Source organism: Engystomops pustulosus, chromosome 2 (genome assembly GCF_040894005.1).
Source record: "Engystomops pustulosus chromosome 2, aEngPut4.maternal, whole genome shotgun sequence".
Lineage (NCBI taxonomy): Eukaryota > Metazoa > Chordata > Amphibia > Anura > Leptodactylidae > Engystomops > Engystomops pustulosus.
In genome coordinates, this window is record NC_092412.1 from 202,190,210 (window position 1) to 202,203,764 (window position 13,555).

Genomic DNA, 13,555 nt, shown 5'->3' on the forward strand with positions numbered 1-13,555 from the left:
TGTCATGTGAGAACATTTGAGTTTTAAGTCATAGGTCTTTGTGCATGGTGTTTTTTTTTAAAAAAGCGTGAGTCAAGATGATGTTTAGCAAGAGGGGATGTGGCTCAGCCTAACAAATCATTATAATTTATGCCATAGCTACCATAGATTATGGTGCAGTAGATGCCCCTAATTCATCAAGAGACCTACACCTCTTAATTAACTAGCATCATCTTCTTCTTTTTGGTGGAGTGTAGACCAGCTAGTGCTTATCTCCTCATGGGATAGTGGAGTGAGTGGTATTCACTTAAATAGAATAATTTATCTTTCTCTATATGAAACCTACTGTCTAAACATGATGAGCTGTTACTTGTTAGCTTCTGACATCAATGTATCTAGGTATCATATGTTTATAGACCATCCTGCTGTTACTGGAAGCATATTGTCAGCTTTCTGAGCTATAAATAATTTACTGTCCTAATTATAAATTCAGGAAAGCCGTGCTTGGGTTTCAGTAGGATCCAATTTCTGTGAAATTTGTACAATATATAGCAAGCTTTGTATTTTACCATTTCAGTATTCTCTCAAGAAAAGTCTTTGTGGGTGGACAAAATCCTAAGTATTACACTGAGTAAACGTCTCTGTTCACAGGAGTCAGAGAGCATTTACTGACAGATTCCCTGTGAGTCACAATGCCAGTAATACTGTTATGTCTGCCGCTGTTGTTTTTTTCCTGGGTTGCAGTATTACGTTCCCAAGAAATAAAAATAAAACACAAGCTGCAAAATGACAACCGTTTGACTAAGTGTTTGTTCAATCTTTCAACAGTGCCTGGAACCTTGCAAGGAAACCTGGGATTTGAAAAAGAATAGCTGCCAAAGTCTCTGTGAGGTATGTCAGATTTAGTCTGGGCATGGAAAGAAATGTGTCTCCTATAACATACCATGAAAGAATATAATGATGTTTTACTCTTAGTGAATTGACAACATTTTATATTTTGTAAATGAAACCGATTTGAAACACACATTGTATGGACTGTGAAGGTAGCGACACATGTGAGATACAACAAAGGCAAAAATCTGAAAAAGTTGGTACAGGGATTTAGTGGGGAAATGAGATTACATTCCAATTAGAAAAGAAGATGGGAATGAAAACTGAGGGAGATGTTTTGTTCTTCTGAATCGCTTAGTATTCGGAATAATTGTGTGTAGTAGATTAGTGTATATAAACACTTTTAGTCTTTGGAGGTCCCATTGTTTTCCTGCATTTTGACTTTTAAATAATAAATAGATAATTCCTTATTTATACAGCGCACACACATTACGCAGCGCTACACAGAGTTTGCCAAATAGGTCCTATTACCATTTTAGTCATAGGGCTGATTTGACAAGCTCTGCGCAGCGCTGAGTAATCTGTGTGCGCTATATAAATAAAGGAATCAAAGTTAATATTAATATTAGTTTCCTTAAATATCATGAGGATGTTATGGTTGATAAATTGTCAAAATTAACAACCATAAATGACACATATCGATTCACTAAGATTGTGCACCCGATAACCTGCATGTGACGCTTCCCCGTTCAGGTCTGCCAGGGTTCACCTTCTTCTTCCTGGTGGATGTAAGTGCTTGGTCTTGAGAAACAATTTTAAAGTTAAATCTCACATTCAGGCCGGATTCTTCGTATCGTCCAACGTCCCACCCCCCATTTCTGGCATGAAAGCCAGTGCAACTGCGTCCCAATCTGATCGTGAGCAACACAATCCCCTGTTAAATACCTGTCACAGCCATGCAAGACCAAAATAGTCGGAAAGTCTGACGAAAGTGCGTCCGCGGACATTTAGTAAATAAGCCCCATCCTGTCTATTGTGCTATTTCCATAGATCTGGAAATCTAAGTATTTTTGTTATATTGTTTGAAGTTTTTTTCTTATTCACTTTATCTGTTTTTAAGTTTATATTGCTGTGAAAATAAAGAAATAAAGAAAATACAAGTGTAAGTGAAGACCTCTTTTTCTCACTAGTGATATATTTACATACACCAGTGGTGACAAACATGTGGCACGGGCACCAGAGGTGTCACTCATAGCCCTCTTTGTAGGCCATTACTGCTAGACAAGGCCTCCTCCTGCAGTCCAAGAAAGCCAAAGGTGTGCCACGAAAGCCAAAGGTTGCTGGCACTGGTTACTCGTTTGCCATCGCTGACCAACCATAATTTAGTTGTCATGGTTGCATTCTATAAAATGAAGAGTTACATTCTAATAAAGATTGATGACAGCCAACAAGTCAGTGTTTTTTCCAGGAGATAGTAAAAAATAAATTATGTCTCCATGGAACCAGAAATGAGGCACATGTGTCGCCACTGTTGGTGGCCACTGATGTGATGATGCATTGTTTGCATTTCAAAAAACCTCTTTTAGGATACTTAGAACACATGGTGAGGATATTTTTGATTTGCTGTAAATTTGCATACATGATCAGCTTGACTTAGCATGCATGTGTTGTGAATTTGGACAGAAAAGTAAGTTGCTGTCAGGCAGCTCTTTCCCATACAAACACCTCCAGCTCATCTACCCTGAAAACAAAATTGAGCATATTTAAATTCAATTGTCACAGCCTCTTCTCTCCCAACATCTGCTGTTGGGGAAATTTGGGGTCCCCAATACTGATTATAAAAAAATACAAAAAGAGATTTTCAGTCGAATAAACCTCTCATATGTGACTGTATAGAGGTATTTATCTATATATAGAGTAGACTTGTAAGCAATCGTTAATAATACATTTTGTTCGTCCTAATTGGTAATAAAAATCAAGCAGATTTTGGTTGCCATCAGCCATCTGCTATAGGCTCGGAGATGCTGGGTAAATGTAGAACATCTTACTGATCTGTAATTGAACCTAAATTTAGAACTTCAAAGAATAGTAATGAAGAGCAAAACACTTATAGCACAGAAAAAAATAGCTGCAAAACAGAGCAAGGGAGATGAAGGCCAAGGGGCAAATGAGACCCCAAGGGATAATAAACCGGCATTTTAATTAACTAGCTTCACGTTTGTAACTCACAGAAGACAACACGCTCTTCACATATGCAGTGCTTTTAAGTGAAATCCTATAATTAAAGGACCACTACTGTAAAATATAAACTGTAATATATAAAAAGCACCATTCAAATACCACTGATACTTAGGAATGACGGCTTCAGGAGCTTATCAGGACCAAGGATGCTCAACAAAAGCTTATCATCACAGTGGAGGCATTTGTCTCTATGTACAACAGACTTCCTGTCAGATACACTAAGCCTAAAATAGCTCTGAACATATGGAAACAGCTTACATGAAAATACATAAATGGTTATAGTAAGAAATCATCATGTATATTAACTTCTAGGCTAAAAAGATTTGTGTATATACAGCATGTTGACAGAAAACATCATGATATCTCCAGGTCGTGTGGGTTTCATTAGTGAAATATGTTAAAGGGAACCTGTCATAAAGATTTAGGTCCCTAGCCTTCACCAACCTGTTAGGTCGGATCACAATGATGTCCTTCTATATTCTGAGACATTTAGCATTACACAGAAAAATAGCTTTAAATGCTGTATCGTAGACCAATAATTCACAAAAGTGGATAGGAGACTTGCTCCTGGCTTGAATGTACCAATAGACAAGTACATCATCATAAGTAACCTTTAGTAGCTTCCACGCAGACTTGTGATGACTTGATGACAGGTCTAATGAAAACCACATGACTTTATTATATCATGCATTAGGCTAGGGGAAGTTGTCTGAAAATGACTCTTTTCTACCCGATGACTCTCTATTAGTCATTTACATACAGCATCCAAATATCTCTTTCTGCGTAAAGTTCAGTTGTCAAACCGTTTAGAGGCCCAAACTACATCCAAAAGTTATTTGGCGCAATGTGCCATCATGGCATGGCAATTTAAGTAGTAAATCTTTCCACACTGCTCTGCCACAGCTTTTATTTGCTTTCAATCACCAATACATTTGGAAGAAGGAGGGGATATCGGAGGTATCAGTGTAGTTTCCCTCTAGGGCTGTCTGTGACTGCAGGAGGATGCATTGTGTCTTGTTTTGTGTACTCTTAGCTGAGATGATGGCCTGTGTGCCCAGATTGAGGGCTCTGAGTGCCACCTCTGGGTCCTGTGTCATAGGTACATCATTAGTGATTAGAAAGACATCATTGTGATTTCATGTGTCGTACATAACAGGCTGGTGGCAGTTTATTTGCCTAAATCCTCATGACAGGTGCCCTTTAAATTATAACTGTAACATAAGAGACAATAATACGACTATTCAGCTCTATCCATTCTGTGAAGTCATAGAACTATTTTGGAGTTAGTAAAAAAGGAGCTCAAGACTATAAACCATTGGGGCAATAAAGGCAGAAATTATATGGCTTAAAGGGACAGACTAAGTTAATTGTGGTTTACCTTTAGATCGCTACAGATTCAGTGGTTCTGTTCTCTACATTCCAACAAGATGGGAACAAATTAAATGGGTTGTCCAATTTATGTAAAGAGCTGCTTGAATGTAGCAATGCATTAAATGAAAAAAACATAAAAACATGCCTCATTCTTCTGTCCCAGTACCCACCACCTGCTGCAGTTTTGAGGATGTTGTCCTCTTGTGTGCCATTTGAGGTGAGGTTAACGTTGCCCTTACACTCCTCTTCAGTGACATCTACCCTAACTGGCCTTTAGTGTCATTTGTATAGATGTCATCACTGAGGTCTGAGATTGGCTACTACTGTCATCTGCCCTCAAAAAGGGTGATAGAGCACAGCAAAAGCAGTGAAGCTTCAGCAACATTGGCCATGCAGTCTGTGCTAGAAGGGAGGTTTAAGGTTTTTTTTTTCCGAATTTTTTATTATTTCATTGAGCAACCCCTTCAACACTGTGGACTTAGAGCACTTTGATGCACAGGGGTATGAAATATCTTCACTGAACATGACACAGTCCCTCCTCTCTGCTCTGAGTAACTGCTGTAGTGGGGTTCTTTTTGAAGTGGAGAGGGGGTATGCATTATTCAGTGAAGAGATTTCACAAACCAGTTGACAATGGTGCCACTGTCCTGGTATATAACTTCATTTTTACACACATTGATATGGTTACACATGGATGCTTCATAACACTGCCTACATCTTTGTATGGTGCAAACTGTTGACAAAGTCCCTTTAAAAGGATGTAGAAGACTTTTTTTTTTCATGGAAAAAGAATTGTAGTACTGGGGCTATCTGAAAACTACCACAAAACATGTCACCAGTATTATAAATGGCAGACTGTAGGTTATGGGGCCATAATATATTTTCCCTGATGTCCAGGAGCACTAGGATTCTCCTCTGTGCGTCCATAGATAATATGGACACACAGAGGAGAATCCTAGTGCTCCTGGACATTGTGTGTGCTCTCATTAGTATTCTTACCCAATCCATTTTGTATTGGAGACACATCCAATAAAGTGGTCAATTTACTTGACCAATCAGAACATACTAACACAATGGGAGAGGGCACATACCCTACATTGAAGCAGTGTCTAGGATGTTAAAAATTGTGTCCTTTCCATTCTGTTAGTGCAGAACTTGTAGAAGTTGAAGCCATCAAAGAAAATAATAACAAAATCTTCTGTCATTTTCTTTCAGCCACTGTTTCCGAAAAAGCACTATGAATGCTTAACCAGCTGTGAATTTCTCAAATCCGTCTTGTCAGTGAAGCAAGGAGACTGCCCAGCTCCAGAGAAAGCCAGTGGATTTGCAGCAGCTTGTGTCGAAAGCTGTGATGCTGATAATGAATGCTCCGGGGTGAAGAAGTGCTGTTCCAATGGATGTGGTCATACATGTCAAGTACCGAAGAACTTGTATAAAGGTAAGACTTCTTAGGAAGAGACTGACACTTCTTGCAGTTATGAACACAAATTTTGTGATGTATGTGGTAAAATATTTTCTTGGATCAGCATAATATGGACGATGAAGGAGCTGTCACCTCTCGTGACTTGTCTATGTCAGTCACCCAGTTGTCAACCTTTTCATAAAGAGAAGGAGCAGTTAGAGGAAAAAAACCGAACTGAATCGGGCTGCTAAGGGCATCACACACGGGTCTTTAATTCAGAGAATAAACTTTCACTTTTGACTTACTCTTTTATGTAAAATGTCTAATCTAACCATAAATGTTCATCACTGATGATGAAAGTACAGTTACAGCTACTCGTTTTGTGACATCAGTTTCAGTGATATGACTGATAAAAAATAAGTAAGTAAATAATAAAAATAATCTTTATTTATATAGCATCATCATATTCCATAGCGCTTTACAAATCATAGGGGATATATACAAATATAATATTACATTACACAGTACAAACAGTCATATGAAACAAAAGGAGTGAGGGTCCTGCTCGCAAGAGCTTACAGTTCATGCACTTATAGTCTATTTGTCAGTAGTAAAGTTCCTAGACTCCACTGTCATTAAAGCTAGTAAATAACAGATTTTAATTTATTTTTATTATTGCAATGATAATTTTCCAGGATCAGATTTTTCCCCACCAAACTACCAGCACCCGTAGGTGCAGTCTGCAATGTACTTTTCAGAATGCCCTCTTTTGTATGATACCTCATCCGTGTATCTACAAAAAATCACTTCCAAAGTCACATAAAAAAGGAGAAGAGTCACACTTTGCCTGAGATGAGTCACAGAAGTCAGACGCCCCTATCTTTTGGCCTATACTACACAGAGTCGTGTTTTCGGGTTTCATTAAATGTAAGAATCTCCTCTTTCAGGTTGCTTGGTTGTGGTTCTGCCAGATATAGAACCAGAATTATGGCATATTGTCCCTTTAAGCGCAGTGAGATCTGTAAAAATAAGTCCTGGTTGGCTCTCGACAGTTCATCACTGCTTAGTATGCGCTTACATATAATTTATCTCTAGATTCATCTACCATTCACCATAATTAAAATAAGAATTTACATCGGAATAATTCTCAAATACTGTTGTTGCATTCAACAAGGTTTAGATGAATATTATTCGTTGCTGCAATGCATAATGATATCTATAGGCTGCAAAACACTTATTAGAATTGTTCTGACAAACACAAGGTTCACAGTTCATTATGTTACTACTTTCCTCCCAGCAAATATTCAGTGAATAGCCTGACATCAGCTCATTGTCTGACCACTCACAGCAGGATCTCAGCATTCAATGAAAGGCTCTTAAAAAGCAGATGCTTTATACCTGGAGGATAAGAGGCTAATTGTACTCCCTTTATTACCCTTTCATTATCTAAAGAAAGTGATACTAAAGAGTGGTTGGACATTATAAAAGATACATTATTAAAGTCAAGCATGTCCAATTCTGCAAATGTAGGTTGCCTAGCAGTGAGTGGAAAGTAGTCATTAGTCTAGGCATGTTGTTCAGGCCAGGAGAGCCATGTGTACCTCACACCCTTTCATTACATGATAAATTAAAGGAAATACTTAGCTTAATAGTACTAATGATATCTCCCACATCTGGCAGTGTATATTGCTCTAAGAGAAACATGCTGACACGTACAATCACTAATGAATTCATGGCAACTTAAGGAAACATTCCAAAGCAGAATCCATTTATTTTTACCCAAGACTAATACATTTGGATTGATAAAAACAATGGAACTTGATTAAAACAAATGTTTCCAAAAATCCTGAACTACCTAATGGGTATGAGACAGGGGCCACCCGAGGACTCATGGATAGCGGGTGCACACAGACCCTGAAAATACCTGTACATGTGAGACAAGACCTTGTCTAATATTCTAATGCACTTGAAGGTGCCACCAAACCATCCCCATGAACAGTGTGGAGAATTGAAAAATCTACTTTGCCAGTTATTTGATGTATACTGTACTTCCTTTATACAAATAAAGTTACAGAGAGTCAGCTCACCTGGACATCAGGTTTGTTTCAAGTCTCATCGCGTTTTGCACATACAACCCGGGTCGCAAGACCCTTCTAGCTTACGCATTTCAATAAAATCTAAATCATAGCTTCCTTTATACTTCTACTTAATCTTACCGTATTTTTTGGATTATAAGGCACACAAAAAATCCTTTGATTTTCTCAGAAATTAAAGTTGCGCCTTATAGTCCAGTGCGCCTTATATATGTACCGTACTTACAGACAACAGCTGCCTTGAACTGTGCACAGGTCTGCCACCTGCTGGTCATCCATCCTTATAATCAGGTGTGCATTATAATCAGGTGCGCCTTATATATGAGCCTAGACATTTTAGCAGGCATTTATTGATGGTGCGCCTTATACTCCGGTGCACCTTACAGTCCGAAAAATACTGTAATTTTATATCTTAAATGTTTCTCCTGCCTTCTCTTCCACGGTACTTTACTATCTAGCAACATAATGCCTCACCATATAAACATTTAGTGACAGAATCATCACTGCTACCTGGAAGTTGACTATGCACATCTCCTTCATCTAAATTCTCCAAACAATAGCAGCAGTGAATCGCATCCATCCCTGTCATCTTCTGAACGTACACTGTGGGTGCTCCCTCCATATGGACAATAACAGTCACTGCGGAAGCTGACCTGGAGGATGAGTCCCACTGTATGGTCAAACAATGGGGTGCACTGCTGCCCTTGTGTACATTACAATGATGGGCATAAAATGAGATGTAAATGTAGCCTCACAATCAGGGGCGTTGCTAGGGTGGTAAAAGATCCGGGGCACGGGCCCCAATGCATGTGTATTGCACTTTGACTAATGCCCCCTCCTGTACATAACCCCTCACATGTGGTTGTGCCAATAACAAGGTTACTTCTGGTATATACAGCTACAGAGAACAAAGGAGAAATCCCCATCACCACATCTTATGTTCCTCATTGTCCCTACATCTTTGTTCCCTGGCAGTGTTATCCTGCTGCCGCCCCTAACAATCTCCCCACATACTGTAAGGCTGCGCTCACACGTTTGTCTTGCATTTAAACAAAACCAGGTGCGTGTTACCCATCACATGTGTATTACTGGAAAATATATGTGATCAAACCGAGGCCTGTCCTAGTGCCATGTGTGAACACGCTCCAAGAAATGTGTCCACACAGTCCACCCAGTAAGTAATGTGCCTCACACAGTCCCCCCAGTAAGTAATGTGCCTTACACAGTCCCCCCAGTAAGTAATGTGCCTCACACAGTCCCCCCAGTAAGTAATGTGCCTCACACAGCCCCCCCAGTAAGTAATGTGCCTCACACAGCCCCCCCAGTAAGTAATGTGCCTCACACAGACCCCCAGTTAATAATGTGCCTCACACAGACCCCCAGTTAATAATGTGCCTCACACAGTCCCCCCAGTAAATAATGTGCCTCACACAGTCCCCTCAGTAAATAATGTGCCTCACACACAGCCCCCCAGTAAATAATGTGCCTCACACAGTCCCCCCAGTAAATAATGTGTCTCACACACAGCCCCCCAGTAAATAATGTGCCTCACACAGTCCCCCCAGTAAATAATGTGCCTCACACAGTCCCCCCAGTAAATGTGACCACAAAGCCCCCCAGTAAATAATGTGCCTCACAAAGCCCCCCAGTAAACAATGTGCCTCACACAGTCCCCCCAGTAAGTAATGTGCCTCACACAGCCCCCCCAGTAAGTAATGTGCCTAACACAATCCCCCCAGTAAGTAATGTGCCCACACAGTCCCCCCAGTAAATAATGTGCCCACACAGTCCCCCCAGTAAATAATGTGCCCACACAGCCCCCCAGTAAGTAATGTGTCTCACACACAGCCCCCCAGTAAGTAATGTGCCTCACACAGCCCCCCAGTAAGTAATGTGTCTCACACACAGCCCCCCAGTAAGTAATGTGCCTCACACAGCCCCCCAGTAAATAATGTGCCCACACAGTCCCCCCAGTAAATAATGTGCCTCACACAGACCCCCTGTAAGTAATGTGTCTCACACACAGCCCCCCAGTAAGTAATGTGCCTCACACAGCCCCCCAGTAAATAATGTGCCTCACACAGCCCCCCAGTAAATAATGTGCCTCACACAGCCCCCCAGTAAATAATGTGACCACACAGCCCCCCAGTAAATAATGTGACCACACAGCCCCCCAGTAAATAATGTGCCTCACACAGCCCCCCAGTAAATAATGTGCCTCACACAGCCCCCCAGTAAGTAATGTGCCTCACACAGCCCCCCAGTAAGTAATGTGCCTAACACAATCCCCCCAGTAAATAATGTGCCTCACACAGTCCCCCCAGTAAGTAATGTGCCTAACACAATCCCCCCAGTAAATAATGTGCCTCACACAGCCCCCCAGTAAGTAATGTGCCCACACAGCCCCCCAGTAAGTAATGTGCCTCACACAGCCCCCCAGGAAATAATGTGCCCCACACAGCCCCCCAGTAAATAATGTGCCTCACACAGTTCCCCCAGTAAGTAATGTGCCTCACACAGTCCCCTCAGTAAATAATGTGCCTCACATAGCCCCCAGTAAATAATGTGACCACAAAGCCCCCCAGTAAATAATGTGCCTCACACAGTCCCCCCAGTAAGTAATGTGCCTAACACAATCCCCACAGTAAATAATGTGCCTAACACAATCCCCCCAGTAAATAATGTGCCTCACACAGTCCCCCCAGTAAATAATGTGCCTCACACAGCCCCCCAGGAAATAATGTGCCTCACACAGTCCCCCCAGTAAATAATGTGACCACACAGCCCCCCAGTAAATAATGTGCCTCACAAAGCCCCCCAGTAAATAATGTGCCTCACACAGCCCCCCAGTAAATAATGTGCCTCACACAGCCCCCCCAGTAAATAATGTGCCTCACACAGCCCCCCAGTAAATAATGTGCCTCACACAGCCCCCCAGTAAATAATGTGCCTTACACAGCCCCCCAGTAAATAATGTGCCTCACACAGCCCCCCAGTAAATAATGTGCCTCACACAGCTCCCCAGTAAGTAATGTGCCTCACACAGTCCCCCCAGTAAATAATGTGCCTCACACAGCCCCCCAGTAAGTAATATGCCTCACACAGTCCCCCCAGTAAATAATGTGCCTCACACAGCCCCCCAGGAAATAATGTGCCTCACACAGTCCCCCCAGGAAATAATGTGCCTCACACAGCCCCCCAGGAAATAATGTGCCTCACACAGCCCCCCCAGTAAATAATGTGCCTCACACAGTCCCCCCAGTAAATAATGTGCCTCACACAGTCCCCCCAGGAAATAATGTGCCTCACACAGTCCCCCCAGTAAATAATGTGCCTCACACAGTCCCCCCAGTAAATAATGTGCCTCACACAGCCCCCCAGTAAGTAATATGCCTCACACAGTCCCCCCAGTAAATAATGTGCCTCACACAGCCCCCCAGGAAATAATGTGCCTCACACAGCCCCCCAGGAAATAATGTGCCTCACACAGCCCCCCAGGAAATAATGTGCCTCACACAGCCCCCCAGGAAATAATGTGCCTCACACAGTCCCCCCAGGAAATAATGTGCCTCACACAGTCCCCCCAGTAAATAATGTGCCTCACACAGTCCCCCCAGTAAATAATGTGCCTCACAATATTCTCCCCCTTCCCTAGTCCATATCATGTTTCTCACCTCACTGATTCAGCTCTCTCTCTCTTTTTCTGTGCGCTGCTTTCCCCTGCAGGTCACGTGATAATGACATCATCACAGGTCCTTGAGCCTCTGGAACTCCCGGAGGCTAGGTCCTTGCAGGGGAAAGCAGCGCCTGCACTCGTTCTCATCACGATCTGAGGACACAGATCGTGATGAGAACGAGCGGGAAGGAATCTCCCGGGCAGCGGGGCAGATGATCTGCTGACCCGAGGAGATTCGGGGCACTGGCCAAAAGATCCGGGGCACGAGCCCCGGATCTTTTGACCTAGCGACGCCCCTGCTCACAATGCTGCTGGGCATACATCTAATGGGGTGAAATTGGAATACAGGTTCAATTTTGGCTAAAGTCTTCTATTATGAATTCATACTTGTTATGTATTTTTTTTTTTTTAATTCAGATTATACTGTATATTAATGATTAGTTTTTCTGCTTTAATTCTATTGGAGTATGTGATTACCTAAACCTGAGTTATCTAGTGTATTGTCTATTAGAGATAAGTAGATTTATCTCCTTTTTGGTTTCAATAAAGTGTTCCTTTAGGTTGAGGGACACTCTTTCCAATTTCCCTTTGTATTTAGCTGATATATTGGGGATCTACTGTTGTTTCATTTATGGAGTAGTTATCTCTATTTACAATCCTGTGCTTTTCCCAGAAAAAACACCATATCCGCCCATTGATTCTGTCTGATATTGCAGAACGTCCTCAGTAAAATAAATGCACTGTAGCATTATATTTGACTGACCTGATTGACATTTGGACAACTATTTACAGGGAAAAAAAGCAGAACCAATATCTATTATCAGAGACAATACCTTTAACTTGTGTTTTCTTATAATGTTCATTTGTTTCAGGACAAATCATTTCTCATTTTGCGTGAGCTACTGTTCTCCATCTGTTAATATCACGGGACAACAATGTTAAATCCCTGCAATTATAAGATTAGACATAACAAATAGTTTGTCTGACACAAGCCACCTGGTTAGACAGTTCTCTTCTGCTCTGTGCAGTCATTCCTTGTAGTATCTTACATGTCTTAGATGCTTTATGTTTTATCATCTAAAATATTTATAAGATGATATTCATGTTTAAGATACTAATAGTTATTAAAATTTTAGCTTTTCCTATTATTCCAAACAACATTTTTTATAACACTTTGGTTTGAGCAAACTTTAGCAATCATATTTTTCTAGATATGTATACATTGACTGTTTGGAATATATACATTCTAAGCAGTAAATGGCTATTCCTTTTAAATGTCCACAAACATGCAGTCTCCATTGCCAGCAATTTAACTTCTATGAGAACAAAGGTTTGGGTATATTAAAATTCTACATGTCCTTCTATGTCAGCCATATAAGATAGTCAGCTGGTCTTCCCAAAATCAGCACCTTTGCATTTTTATTGGTTTCCCCCAATAGTTATGTTATTGTCTTCTCTATTGACATCCAAAACAAAAGGGAATATTTTCTTGTAGTCGTAGTGAGTCCTATGACTTAGCAGTTGCCATATCTGAGATTGACCACCCATAATTCGCAGTTCTCTAGTAACTGAAAGAGAGGTGAAATATCTATGTTATCAAGACATAATGAGACATAACATCATAAATTGTTATGAAGCTTCTTTATAAGTTACTGAATGTAACAACTTTGAGCTAATAAACCTCTGTGCCTACTTATATAGTAAAAAACGCTTGGAAATTCATGTGTCCATTCTACGTGGGATCTCAATCTGCTACTGCCTGGTGTTTGTCACCATGGAATTTACTGGAAGAAGACATCCTAAGTGATAGTCTAAGGCATATTAGACCCTGTATTTGGAAGTGAAGGAAATTGGCCATGTAATCTCTTCATTTCCTTCCCTTTATTGCCGTCACTGATTACATGTTCCTGTTACACAAAAAACATCTTAACCAGAGGTTAAAACTAAGTGTGAAATTCTGTT

The 13,555-nt window shown here is 41.0% G+C and overlaps 1 protein-coding gene across 1 annotated transcript in view; it reads left to right on the forward strand.

Moving 5' to 3' along the window:
• Positions 1–13,555, forward strand: part of ANOS1 (anosmin 1) — a 109,507-nt gene that overhangs the window by 50,105 nt on the left and 45,847 nt on the right. Inside the window, exons 3-4 of the mRNA XM_072137843.1 lie at positions 808–870; positions 5,638–5,860. Coding sequence (XP_071993944.1) covers positions 808–870; positions 5,638–5,860 — 286 coding nt within the window. The remainder of the gene's footprint in view (positions 1–807; positions 871–5,637; positions 5,861–13,555) is intronic.